This window comes from Uloborus diversus, chromosome 8 (assembly GCF_026930045.1).
Source record: "Uloborus diversus isolate 005 chromosome 8, Udiv.v.3.1, whole genome shotgun sequence".
NCBI lineage: Eukaryota > Metazoa > Arthropoda > Arachnida > Araneae > Uloboridae > Uloborus > Uloborus diversus.
Genome location: NC_072738.1, coordinates 147,890,080 through 147,903,852, shown reverse-complemented (window position 1 = coordinate 147,903,852; position 13,773 = coordinate 147,890,080). Strand labels below are relative to the sequence as shown.

The following is a 13,773-nucleotide window of genomic DNA, read 5'->3' as shown; positions in this document are numbered from 1 at the left end:
AAAAATTATTTATTCAGCAAGTTTTATCTGACAATTCGGCAAATTTAAAGACATAATTGCAAGACTGAAATATTTAAATGCCTGAATATACCTTTTTACAAGGTGCACTTACGTGCGCATACCTGTATTTTATCGCTTGGCACAACTCTACTGGAGTTTTAATTGGCAAATTGAGAGTTTCCGCCATCTCAAAACTTTAAGTTCAGGGCACCCCTGACTCAATCATTCGAAACTCTAAAAATAGATTGGACTTTATTCAATAAACAAATTGGTGTAGTTCCACTTCTGCTTGGTGTCAAAACAATTCCCTCAACTCTGCATGTGCTGATTCCCTGTGGCAGTATTTTGAGGGAGGAGTTATAACAACAATCCGAAGCAGAATGACACAGTTTTTTTTTTTTTTTGGAGTAGGGTCAATTGACATCTAAACACTTTTCTGATAATATTTTATTATCTTTGCATACTCACTCGTAATTGAACATATAAGTGTTATCAATATTCTTGTAAACTTGCTTCATCTGTAATGAAAAAATGGAGATAGATCAGTCAAATCTGATATGCACTTAACAATGACAATAAAACTGAAAGCAAAATTCCGTACCTGAGAGCCAGACTAACGTAAGTCACATAACTGCTACTTTACAGGAGAGAAGGAAAATGTTTGCTAGGTGCTTGGTGCCTGAAGGATTTTTTTTAAGAATTACATTCATACAGCTCAATGCAGAACTGGATTCTACATATGATGCACTAATGAACTAAAAATCCCAATTTTTGGATTTATGCTAGTCTGGCTTTGAGGTACAGAATTTAAACTAGTAACAAAGCATTGTCATTTTTATTAACAACTAGCAGTACCAGCACAGCGATGTCTGTGCTAAAAGTTTAATGGAAGTCCGTTGAATAAAAAAAATTGACGCCCCCTCCCCCTCTGATGAGAAATGATCCTTTTTCTTTGTATAAAATGCGTACACACCTTTTCAAAAAAAAAAACTATAAGTTTCTTTGGAATTTAAAACTTTTCCTCACATCATTAAATTAGATTTACAGTTGCTTTAAAACTCTATTTAGAGAGTGAAGAGGTTTTTACTGCAATTTAAAATATTTCGGCAAACAAACAAAAAAAAAAAAAACTATTTAAGTTTCTTTGGAATTTAAAACTTTTCAAATAATATCTTTCATATGCAAAAATAATTCCGCAGCTCTATTGTTTATCGCCAAACTTTCCCAGCAACCATGCTATCATAATCCATTCCGTCTAACGAAAAAAAAAACATTCAAAAATCATCCTCAGAAAAAAAGAAGAAAATGTCGTACATTTCACTCGGATAAAAACAAATCAAAAGTTTCTTTTCTTTCAAAACAAATCGCCAAAATTGAAACAGGGCATTGGCGTCCATATTCAAATACATGTGCTTATTTAAATAAAATGATATCTATTATTGCTGATTAGGTGCATATTATGAAATTGGGTGAATTAATTACAATGAGCAATTTTTATTAAAGAATAAATTAACACTTGTTAAACATAACAGACCAAACAATATTTTTGACTAAAAAAAATCTATCTTTACAGCGAACAGAATGGATTGCAAATGTTTTAACATACACAGTAATTACATAATGTTCACTAAAGTGATTATCACCGCTGCAAATCTCTTTAAGGGAACTTATAATCAATCAGTTTTATTCTTGCATAACATAATCAGTACACTTTCCAAAGAGTTGTCTAGTCTTGTTTTGTTTCAGTTAAAAATTGGCCTGGAATTTTTTTTCTAACCATGTTAGCTATCATGATTTCATTACCCCAAAGCCCTTCCATGGTCAGCAAATAGGTTGCAGGATAAAAATGTGAGGTATTTTCTTAGCATTCTACAAAATAAATAACTAAAATAAAATCTAATACCCTATGAAATACCAAAAAATTTTTGTCTTGCAGAAATCTAATCATAGCAAAGTGGAAACTCTAAAGAGAAATAAAAGGAGTGAAAGTGTGAGTTTGCAAAAGCCTTTGGGAAAAGTGTAAAAATCAGCTAAATATTTTAGAAGTCACAAGGGGAAATATAATTTAGTTATATCCATCAGTGTATAAAGTTAAATTCATTAGTATAACTTACAGACTGTATGATGTGAGTATTTAATAACACTTTATCAATTGAGCCATCTTTTCTGACATATTTCTTCTTGAGTACAGGTAGGTTTTGAACCATGAATGTATTTTCATCTGCAAAATAAATACATTTTAAATAAATGTATAAGAACACTTAAATTAAATAAATAATAAAATCAGCTTTAATTTAAGCGAAAACAAGGCAAAATAATTGGAAACATAAATTTCAGGCGAGAGATAATAATATAATGTCAATATGCACAAGCTTGCAGGAAAATGCAAACACATTTTTTGGGGTTGCAAGCAGGGTTGCGATGCTGGATAGAAAATGACCGACTGTGGCTTCAAATCCTGGAATTTTAGAGCCACAGACATTGACTCTGACTCCTTCACCTCAGAATCACGCCGACTCTGCAAGCACTGGCAGAGTTGCGAAATAATGACCGACTCCGACTGTAAGAAGTTTAAAACTTTGACTTTTGACTCTGACTCCTTTATAACAAAATCAATCTGAGTTCCGCAGCCCTGGTTACAAGGAGCCCCCCCCCTCTCCCCCTCAGATGTCTTTTCCTCCATCAGTTCGCTTCTTCTGGATAGAAAAAGGGGTTTCTTACTACCCTAAAACATTTGTCAACAGTTTCCTGCAAGTTTGGTTATAATAATGTCATATACCACCACATTCAGTTAATTGTCTCATATATGTGTGGATGTATTGGGAAATAACAGAAACTCTATCTCCAGAGTTAGAGTTTCTGTGGTTTTCCGAGGGCCGTTTTTAAATTTCCTCTTTAATCTAAGTTTTTGATTAACTGAAGGGGGTCAAGTACAGGTCACTTTGGTTAATTAAGGTAAAAACTGCATAAGGATTAAAAATCATAGCTTCATGCCTTTTGTTGTGGGAGTTTATAAAATCTGAATTTGCAGTTGTAACTTTTTAAAAGAATTAATAAGCTTTTGAGTTTTTCAAATTTCTAAAACTTAAGACTTAAGGACACAGAGAAATTTTATTGAGCCTCCCAACGGTAACAAGAATTACAACTGAAAAGCGTCAGAAAAAATACTTACCCAATTTATTACATGTTTTTGTTTCTTCATTCCAAGATAGAGGTGGCGGACAATCACATTTAGCTTGTTTCAGTTCGTTTATGTAGCAAGATTTTCCCTCTTCCATGCACTCTGATTTCTTTCCTGATTGACAACCCTCTGCAAAACAAATATATTTTATATTACAAGAAAAAAATCGCAGTTTCTTAACAACAGATGCATTCCTATAAATCATATTAATTTGAAATTAAAAAAAAATATTTATTTTAAAAATACACATAATGAATCAAGAAACTGAGCCGAAGAGAAACAGCAGTTTAAATCTTAAACTGATGATACTTAGTGTAGCTTAAACAGTCAGGGATAGATTTAACATTACTAACACAAGAAAGAAAAATACATAATCAAATTTAGTTCCTAATACTACAGCAAAATTATCTGTCTTATTAATTTTAAAAAGGAAATAGTTACCAATACAATAAAATTATTTCCGTTGTTCAAAAGAATTGAAAACTTTATAGCCTGCAGAAAGATCAAAATCTGAAACACAGCTACTTTTTTTATTTTCTTCTATATCTAATATATAGAAGAAAGTAATAGATTCGTGCAAATTTTTTAATTTCGAATTTTAACGAATTCGAAGGTTTTGAGGTGTGCTGAGTCCGTTTCGACCATTTTTGGAAAATGTCCGTCTCTGTGTGTGTGTGTGTCCGTGTGTGTTACGAGTTTTTTGTCGCTGCTCTACAGCAAAAACTACCACATGAAATCGAACGAAATTTGGTACACATATGTGCCCCTATGTGAACTTGTGCCCATTGGTTTTTGGCGCGAATTCCTCCAAGGGGGGTGGAGCAATGGGACGTTTCTTGAGTTATGCATGCCTGCTATTCCCCAGGAAGTAACTGGCGGAATAAAACAAAATTTGATCCATATGTTGTTCCTAACAGGTACAGGTGCTGATTCAATTTTAATGTCAATAGCTCAAACGAGGGTTGAGCTATAGAACGTTTTTTGTCGTCAAATGTGACTGCTGTATCTCAAGAAATAATGAACGGAATCAAACAAAAATTTATCGATAAGTAGCCCTTAGAAGGTATAAGAGCTGATTCTATTTTAGCCTCAACAGTTGAAAAGGAAGTGGCGCAATTGAACGTTCTTTTTTTCCATTGTGAGTGACATATCTCAAAGAGTAATGCTACGTTCTGAATGAAATTTGGAATAAATGTTAATCCATATGTAAACAGGCGTTGGTTCAATTTTGGCGCCAATCGCTTCCTTGGGGGCTGATTTTTTTTTTTGTGTGAATAAAAATAGCTTTATTAATGAAACAATAAGAAAAATAAATCGTAACTGGCTGTCGTCTGCATATTTCTCATGATTTTAATTGCATCGGAAATGCTATCTCTATGATTTAAAATTTTTAACTGTTGCCATCTTGTGTTTGTTAACAAATAAGTGTCTAATTATTTTAAGCAAGGTTTTTTAAATTATATTCAATTTTCATTCTTTGCTTTGCTTTTGAGATAAATCGGGGAATTGGGAAGGTCGTCAAGTTTTGGCGTCTGATTTTGCTTTTGTTGGGAATATTACTTCCTCGTCAAGCATGGGGAGGGATCAGAATTATAAGAAAGATATAGAAGAAAGTTTCGTGATGGCCACAACATACTAGTTTTTTTTTGGTTAAGTATGTGTTCAATTACATTCTCTATTTAAAGGATTTAAATTTTGAGACAAATGGACAGCAATTTACTTCCCAATAATATTATCCTTTCATACTTTTATAGCTCCCACGAGAAAACGTAGGTGCTAACCATATCAATTAATAAGATAAGAAAAAACTGCAGGATGTAAGAATTTAGATATATCTCAAATACAGAAAGCAAATATCTGAAGAGCATTTATTTATCAATAATGCCATGCTTAAATATGGTTTTCATTTCTTAATTCTTGTACTCACAATATTTTTTCCACAATACATTTTTTATTTTAATTTAAAAACAGATGATGAATAAAACAAGTATTTAACCTTTTTAAATTATGTAATTTCTATGAAAAATAGGTAAACTACGAATAATAATGTATATTAATGGGTAAAATAAGAAAAATTGATAAAAGAAATAAATTTTAAAAAAACAAATTCAAACAAAACATCAAATTATGCTTCTAAAAACTATATGCTGGTTTGTAATGAATGAATCTTCTACAATTAGTTTCCCATAATAGAACAAACTGCAGTTCTCTCATCTGATTCTGAAAAACATAGACATTGCAAAAACTTCAATATGGTTGAAATAGGGGTGCATACAGGGGGAGAAGGGATACCTGTTGGCCCGGGCCTGAGCCTGAAGTGGGCCCAAAATTTTAAAATAAGAGGTGAAATATGAGGCACGAGCTTAAAGTAAGCACGGTTTTGAAATATAAAAAGAACAAGTACAGATAGAGCAAAGAAATTTATTGCACAAAAATCTACCACCCTTACGCTGTTTTTTGACATTGCTCTGGGATGCCAGTATTAAACATGTGGCCGAAGGAGTAAGAGGCTAAAACCTAAACAAAAACTAAGCTCCCGAGCTGCTCCCAGCAATGTCTTTGATGCTCAAATTCCACAAAACATAGCTTGCCTGCACAATAACCAGATGAATCCTTTGTATAGCCCTCTTCACAAGCACATTCATGAACAGTTTCCTTGTTCCAGCTGTCTTTGCACGTTGCAGCAGCATCAAGGCATTTATCCGCAACTTCTTTATCAGCACAAGATTTTTCTGAGGAAAAAAAAATGGAAAAGGGTTAAACAAAATCAAACTGAAGCATTATGACAATTTTTAAATATAATTTCCAAAATGTTGAGGCGTACGTCAGAGAGCACATAACCTAACTTTGCCCTCCTAGCCTTGAGGTCCTTTTGGCTCAGCGGTTAAAGTACTGAATTAGTATCAGAAAGAGCCGTGGTTCAAATCCTGGCCCAGACATGCATCGCTCTTCCAGGTTGTCAACACCCGTACACCACATAATGGTGACCCAGCAATGAAACAGATGGCAGCATGTAACACAGCATTATGAATACGCCATAGACAGTACTCAAGCATTTCTCCCTCGTTCCCCCAACCGTTAGCTCTCACTCTGACATTTCCAACTGCGGATGCTCACATCATTACACGCCTCTGGCTCTGCAGCAGCAACATTCTCAGCAACTACCGCTGCAGGGAGAAGGCACAACTACAGCCAGAACGCCTGCTTCTCGGTGTCTCATCTGTTAAAATAATTGAATCTCTCTCTTGCTTCCCTGCTCCATCACTTAGGGGGGAGCAATGTGGCATACGTCGGAGAGCACATACCCTAACTTTGCCACCGAGCTTTGAGGTCCTTTTGGCTCAGTGGTTAAAGCACTGAGTTAGCATCACAAAGGTCTGTGGTTCAAATCCCGACACTGACACGCATTGCTCTTTGTTGGCCTAGCGCCCCTTATATAATAATTAACGAATTCATCTCACCACTTATCCCACCATAATATCAGTCACTTGCCTAATCATTGAGAAATTTTCAACGATGTTTTTCTTTCTTCTAATGCGGACGCCTGATGACGTATCTCGCACGTGCAGTCGCCGATCTATGACGTCACGACCTTCACGTAATCGGTGATGCATCGTAACAGATCGGCACGTGCCTGATGCTCATTGGCCAGGTGCTATGCTGGCGTGTATCAGGTGATTTGGCGTCCGCATGCAAATGAGTTCACTTACGATAAAAGGAAATGTTTCGAGTAGAAAGGTGACTTCTTCGGTGTTTTCTCTCTGGCAGGTTGACTTGAGCGTTCGTTTGCTTTTATGCAACGATGCGGGTTCTTTTTAATAGATATATAATAGATTGATATAGCTCAGCTCTAGTTCGCGTTGTTTCAAATGTTTTTAATTTTTAACTAACTTTACTAAATGACCAAATAAATTTGGTTTTTATTTTTAAGTTGTCTTCAACTATTTTTAATCATGCATTTCTAGTCATACAGTTAATTGGGTTATTGCATTTAGAAGTTATTAGTCTTGAGCATTTTCTTGCTCATTACTCTTCACGTTGTCAACATCCGTACGCCTTATAATGGTGACCTGGCAACCCCAACCCAATGGGTTGCGCCATGTAACGCAGCATTATAAATACGCCATAGACACTTCTTGAGCATTGCTCCCTCGTTTGTCCAACCATTACCCCTCACTCTGACATGCCCAACTGCGGATGGTCATATCATTACACGCTTCTGGCTCAGCAGCAGCAACATTATCAGCACCTACCACTGCAGTGAAAAGGCTCAACTACAGCCAGAATACCTGCCTTCTCGGTGCCTCATCTGTTAAAATAATTGAATCGCTTTCTCGCTTCCCCGATCCATCACTTAGGGGGGAGTAATGTGGTGCATCTCAGAGAAACCGTACTCTAACTTTGCCCCAGAGCCTTGAGGTCCTTTTGGCTCAGTGGTTAAAGCACTGGGTTAGTATCACAAAGGTTTGTAGTTCAAATCCCTACTCGGACACGCATCGCTTTTCCATGTTGTCAACATCCATACGACAATGTCATACATAATGTCATAAATTATTGGGTCACAATGAAGAATAGAATGTGAAAACATTAAAAGGAAAACCAAATGAAACCATGGTGTCGTTTTCATTTGGATGTTCATCATGTCAACATGTTCAGATACAACGAGATACAAAATGACATTAAAAAGGGTGAAAATAGTTTTTTTAGTGAAAAAAAAACAGGATTTATAGCAAAAACTGCAATACAGAATTTCATACACCTATTTTGGGTTACAAGACACCTCTAAACTAAAGGGCAAAGCTTGGGAAATTTTTCAGTTGCCAGTCAAGCATCAATGAAATTAGTAGCCACTTTTTTGATATAGTGGCGACTTTTTTTTTTTCAATTTAAAATACTAAACGAGATAATTTTAGTTCGTTGAAATTAATGATCCTAAATACATCAATTAATGCAAGTAGTATAAATAGATTAGCACATAAAGGCTGCATCTTGACTTTGATGGAAAAGATTAAACCAATTACCCAATGCTTTTAAGTTCATTAATTTAGTTTTTGAGATGGCAATCCGGTGGCGACTGATTGCTGATTTTAATTGCCCTATGGCCAGTGGAGATCATTCATTTTGCTTTTTACCATAAAAACCTAAATTCAATTTTAATTCATAAGCTCGTATATTTATGCATTGAAAAGTAAACTTGAAATACATATATGTGAGGCTCTTGTGCTTTTGCAGTTTCTTCATAAATTGATACATTTTTTAAAAAATTAAAAAATGATTTTTCCTTTTGAAACTGCAAAATAAGCTGTAACTTGCAAAATGTGAATCAAAAATAAATAAATAAATAAAATTACAAAAAAAAAAAAAAACTTCTCTCAAAATAAAATTAAACAATGTAAGCAAAATGTAATGAATGGTGAAAACCTAGCTAATTTAATTACTATAACTAATCAGCAATTGTGCACACAATATATCAAACAAACATATCACATAAGATATGCACATTAAAATATCATACTTTCAAGGGTAATTCCATTTTCAGCATATTTATACGGCTCAGTAGCATTGCATTTTGAGAGGTCATCAGTCAACAGTTTGCTTGCACATACAACATCAGCATTAAGGATGCAAACTCCTAAAATAATCAAGAAAATATATCAGCCTTCATGTTATAAGTTTTATGTTTCATTTATGAATTTATTTTGTGGATTAATAGCTGTATCTCATATTTGCTATGAAAAGCTTAGAGGATAATACATGATTCAATTTTTCTGTTATGGGAAAGACTCTGGAATGATGAACCCTTCGTGAACTGATACAGTTGAAGGGAGAATATCTTTCACAAATTCATACTTTTCATGTGGAGCTTTTAGATTTTTGATATTTGGAATCAACTAGAGTAAATATCGAATAAAATAAATAGAAATGAAAAAATGATTTTACTATGTCAGCATGGGCACCCATATGCAAAATTGTAAGGGGGGGGGGGGCTCAGAAATTTTGACCATAGTTTAGCAGGATACTTTCCTGCAGATTTCAGGACATATTAGAGTCATTAAAATTTGACATTTTAAATTATTTATTCATTAATGGCTGGAGAAGAAATATTTTTATATTTTTGCTAAGAAAAAAGTACTAAAAGCAAAGAAGTTCTAAATTCCAGGGGGGGGGGGGGCTCGAGCCGCCCTTGCCCCCTATATGGCCGCCCTTGTAATGTCAGTGTCATGCGAAAACTGATGAGATATTTATTGACAAATTATTTTTAATTTCCTTCTTTCTTTTCTTTGTCTCTTCCCTCTCATTTTTGGCACTTATTGCAATCCTTCCCATAAAATTAACTTTCTCTAAACAATTTCTGTTCCTATGGAATATTTCATTACCATTATTCTTTTTTCATATTCCTATTACTATTATTATATTTTTTTCAAATTTCAATACAAAAAGTGTAAGAAGTTATAATCTTATCAATAACATGACTGCAATAAAATACGCCTTTGCTCCGAAAAATCAATTTTTGTGCATGTAAAGAAATCAAATACAAATACAAAAGTGACGACCAGCAACAGGCTCTGGGCCCAGCTAGGCTGGTCCTGGTCAATTTACAATCCCCAGTGAAGATCAATGGCCCTCTTAAAACTATCTACTCCCGTGCTCATTACCACCTCTTCCGGTAAGCTGTTCCAAGGTTCCACTACCCTGCTGTAATAATAATTTTTCCTAACATCCATGTTAGCCTGAGATTTAAATAGCTTAAAACAATGACCCCTTGTCCTGTTTTCAGTGCTAAACTTCAGCCCCGTAACATCTTTCATTTTAATAAATTTAAACAGCTGAATCATGTCCCCTCGGTCTCTTCTTTGCTCAAGACTGTACATTTTTAGCCTTCTAAGCCTGGAATCATAATCTAAGGAAGTCAATCAAGTGATAGGAATCTAAATCAAGTGATAGGATAAAATCATTTCCTCATCTTACACTTTAGTAGTGCATCTTGATATTTTGTAAAACACTTATGTACTACTAAAATGAAAATGACGCAAAGTTTATAGATTGACGGAGTCGGCAATCTACAATTTAGTTGATAAATTTCATACACTACTCACCATCTTGCAATTTGGCATATTTTGGAATACATACACAAGTTTCATCCCCATCCTTCAGGACGCATGAACCATATTGGCAGTTTTTGTCACACCGATAGCTTTCATTTTTGTGCACTAAATATAAGTAAAATAAAATTAAAACAAAATGAAATACAAAAGTGTTGTTTAACAAAACACAAGTTAAAGTAAAAACTTAAACACTTAAAAAATATTTTTAAATCTAAATTATGAAGAAAGACTTTTTTTATCAGATTAGACATAATCTTTAAATTACACCACCAGCTCAGTTATTCCATCCGAGGACTGCAGTTTCGTGCTTTTTAGCACTCATCGGCCCGGAATAGGAATCACAAGACCTGGAGGCGTAAAACCTCTTAAGGGAGCGAAGAGAGCCAAACAAACTGGTAGCTAATGCAGAATTAAGAGATGAGCGACTGCAGCAATGGTGCGGTTCAACTTAAAGATTGATGGCAAAGCATGGTATTTTGTACTAAGTTACCGCCCTAAAGCCAGGGCTAAGGCAGAAATACTTAAAATACACCACCAGCTCAGTCAATTCCATCCGAGGACTGCAGTTTCGTGCTTTTTAGCACTCATCAGCCCGGAATAGGAATCACATGAGCTGGAGGCATAAAACCTCTTAAGGGAGCCAAGAGAGCCAAATAAACTGGTAGCTAATGCAGAATTAGAAAAAAAGGATGAGCGACCGCAGCAATGGTGCGGTTCAACTCAAAGATTGATGGCAAAGCAGGGTATTTTGTAGTAAGCCCGCCCTAAAGCCAGTGTACCGCCCTAAAGCCAGGGCTGTGATTCCTATTCCGGGCTGATGAGTGCTAAAAAGCACGAAACTGCAGTCAACGGATGGAATAACTGAGCTGATGGTGTATTTTAAGCATTTCTGCCTTAGCCCTGGCTTTAGGGCGGTAACTTACTACAAAATAGACATAATCTTGCTCATTATCACCATCAATTGAGGCAGTGAGAAGTAAAGAGATGCAAGTGAACTTTTTAAAGTTTTGAGTAAAACACATTTGAAGTTCAGATCCTAGGTTGACTTTCATTGAACTTTTTTCCTGAATAATGCTGCACTGCAGCATCTACCAGAGCTACCAGTACCATCTCTTGCCAGAGAACAGGTTTTCCTATCATTTGTATTGATTAGCTCCAAATTTTTACTTTTGGCACTTACATCCCTTTGCTTCTCACTGCCTCAATTCAGGTTTGACATCCTGAATGCAATCTATTTTTGTTATTCTCATTAAACGCATCAGCCAATCACAATCTGTGACGATTAATTGCTAAATTTTAAACAATATTTTTTTTGTGTTAGCTATTACATGCTCACAGGATGCTTTTTATTTCACCAGTAAAGGTTATATTTTATAGTCATACCTTAAAAGGAATTTTTGCGGAAAGACAAAGGCACATTTAAAGATCTACGCATTTCCAGAAAAAGTTGAGAAGAAATGAGGGTCACAAAATGCTGATAAATGATATCACATCAGTGACTTATCATATATTATACATGAGTGTGAGAAAAAATATTTTTATCACTTTTTAAAGTCAGTACAGTGCAGAACCTTTAATCCAGGAACCAAAAAACTGGGAAACCAGAAAACTGGCAACTTTTTGCTGATTTTCCCGCCATTTAAAAAAAAAAAAACGCAGTTTTGGAAATTTTTGAAAAACTAAGCTTTTTTTTTTTTTTTGAAATACCTAAAAGAAAATGAGTGGTTTCTTAATAAATACCATATTACTCATCTATAACTCGGGAAAACGTTTACAAAAATGAACTTCAAAGGGTTGTCTTTAATGCAGGGAAAAATTTCCGAAATATTTTCTTGAACTACAAAAGTAAGTTTAAAATTTTTGGGTTTTACTCCAACTGAAAACTAAAGAAATGAATATTGTCACATTATGATGCAATATTTTACTGAATGGCCTTTAATTAAAACTGTTTAGAGCAGAAGTGACGTCCTAAAAGCGCGTGAAACGCCGCGATTCTCGAATTTTCCGAATAGTTATGGTGGAATCTAGAAATCGTTAAACACAAGACTGTAATAAGGCTGCAGGAATGCATAAATTAAATTTCAATTGGTGTTAACTTAAAGGGGCAAAAGCAATAGTTATCAATAATGGTTAAAGCCAAATCTTTACAAAAAAGTGAAAAAAAAAACGCGTGCATGAAAACAAATTTTTTCATACACTATAGTAGAAGAATCGCACATTTACATTCAAAAACTTGTTTCTTGCTCTTCCCTTCATTCTTTCATTTTAAAACATCGAAAATTGGTGTGTTTTTTTATTTTTCCATTTTCAAAATGAATGTGAGGGGTCTTCTTTACTAATAATAAAGCTGAAAGTCTCTCTGTCCAGAGGATGTCTGAATGTCTGAAACTCTGTGACGAGCGTAGCGCCTAGGCCGTTTGGCCGATTTTCATGAAATTTGGCACAAAGTTAGTTTGTAGCATGGGGGGTGCACCTCGAAGCAATTTTTCGAAAATTCGATTTTGTTCTTTTTCTATTCCAATTTTAAGTCCATTTTTCACAGTAATTTAATAAAATGGGAAAGAGTTTGTTCTGAAAATTATCTTTCTTTAGCTTTCTTTTCTTTACTTCTTTATCTTTCTTCTTTTCTTCTCTTTTTAAATCACAAACCTGAAAGTCTCTTAGTATGGATGTTTGGATCTCTGTGACGCGCATAACGCCTAGACCAATAGGCCGATTTTCATGAAATTTGACACAAAGTTAGTTTGTAGCATGGGGGTGTGCACCTCGAAGCGATTTTTTGAAAATTCGATTTTGTTCTTTTTCTATTCCAATTTTAAGAACAAAAATATCATAAGATGAACGAGTAAATTACGAAATTATCATAACGTGGAACCGTAGATGGGCACAAGCCAATTGGCGAGATACGAAATTATCATAATATGGAACCGTAACATGGGTACAAGCCAATGGGCGAGAAAATTTACCATACATTATTTGTAAATATACAGGCAAACCAAAAGACCTTTTAATTTTTCTATTACGGGCAAAGCCATGCGGGTACCACTAGTATTAAATAACTTAAGATTTTTGGTGTTTAAATTATTCTCTCACAAATAGTTTTTAATGTTTCGATATTGATAAACATTTCCGAACTGTTTTCTTCTTATTTTAATACGTATTACTATTTATTATAGTAATTTAAGTTTCATAAACAATCGGCCAAAAGCTCTTTTTAGCGATCCAGAAAACCGGGAAATTCAGATATCCGGCATAGCTATGGTCCCGAACTTCCCGGATAATTGGTTCTCTACTGTACTACATAGCAAAAATAATCATGCAAAAAACTACTTTGTACTTTGAAATGTTAAGAAGGCATGTTTTGCATTACATATTGGTAATGACTTTATCTTTTAGTTGAATTAATTCTGAAATTATGTTTACCAAGTTGGTGTAGTCATACAAGTATTTACATCATTAGAGATTGTCATATCAGAAGGTTTTAGA

The 13,773-nt window shown here is 34.6% G+C and overlaps 1 protein-coding gene across 4 annotated transcripts in view; it reads right to left on the bottom strand.

Moving 5' to 3' along the window:
* The window catches only part of LOC129227279 (neurogenic locus notch homolog protein 1-like), a 90,288-nt gene that overhangs the window by 21,474 nt on the left and 55,041 nt on the right, over positions 1-13,773 (bottom strand). For all 4 annotated transcript variants that reach the window (XM_054861811.1, XM_054861813.1, XM_054861810.1 and 1 more), the window contains 6 exons: positions 10,279-10,392; positions 8,697-8,813; positions 5,773-5,913; positions 3,173-3,310; positions 2,115-2,221; positions 469-518 (listed from right to left, as the gene is read on the bottom strand). In XM_054861811.1, the coding sequence (XP_054717786.1) occupies positions 469-518; positions 2,115-2,221; positions 3,173-3,310; positions 5,773-5,913; positions 8,697-8,813; positions 10,279-10,392 (667 nt within the window). The remainder of the gene's footprint in view (positions 1-468; positions 519-2,114; positions 2,222-3,172; positions 3,311-5,772; positions 5,914-8,696; positions 8,814-10,278; positions 10,393-13,773) is intronic.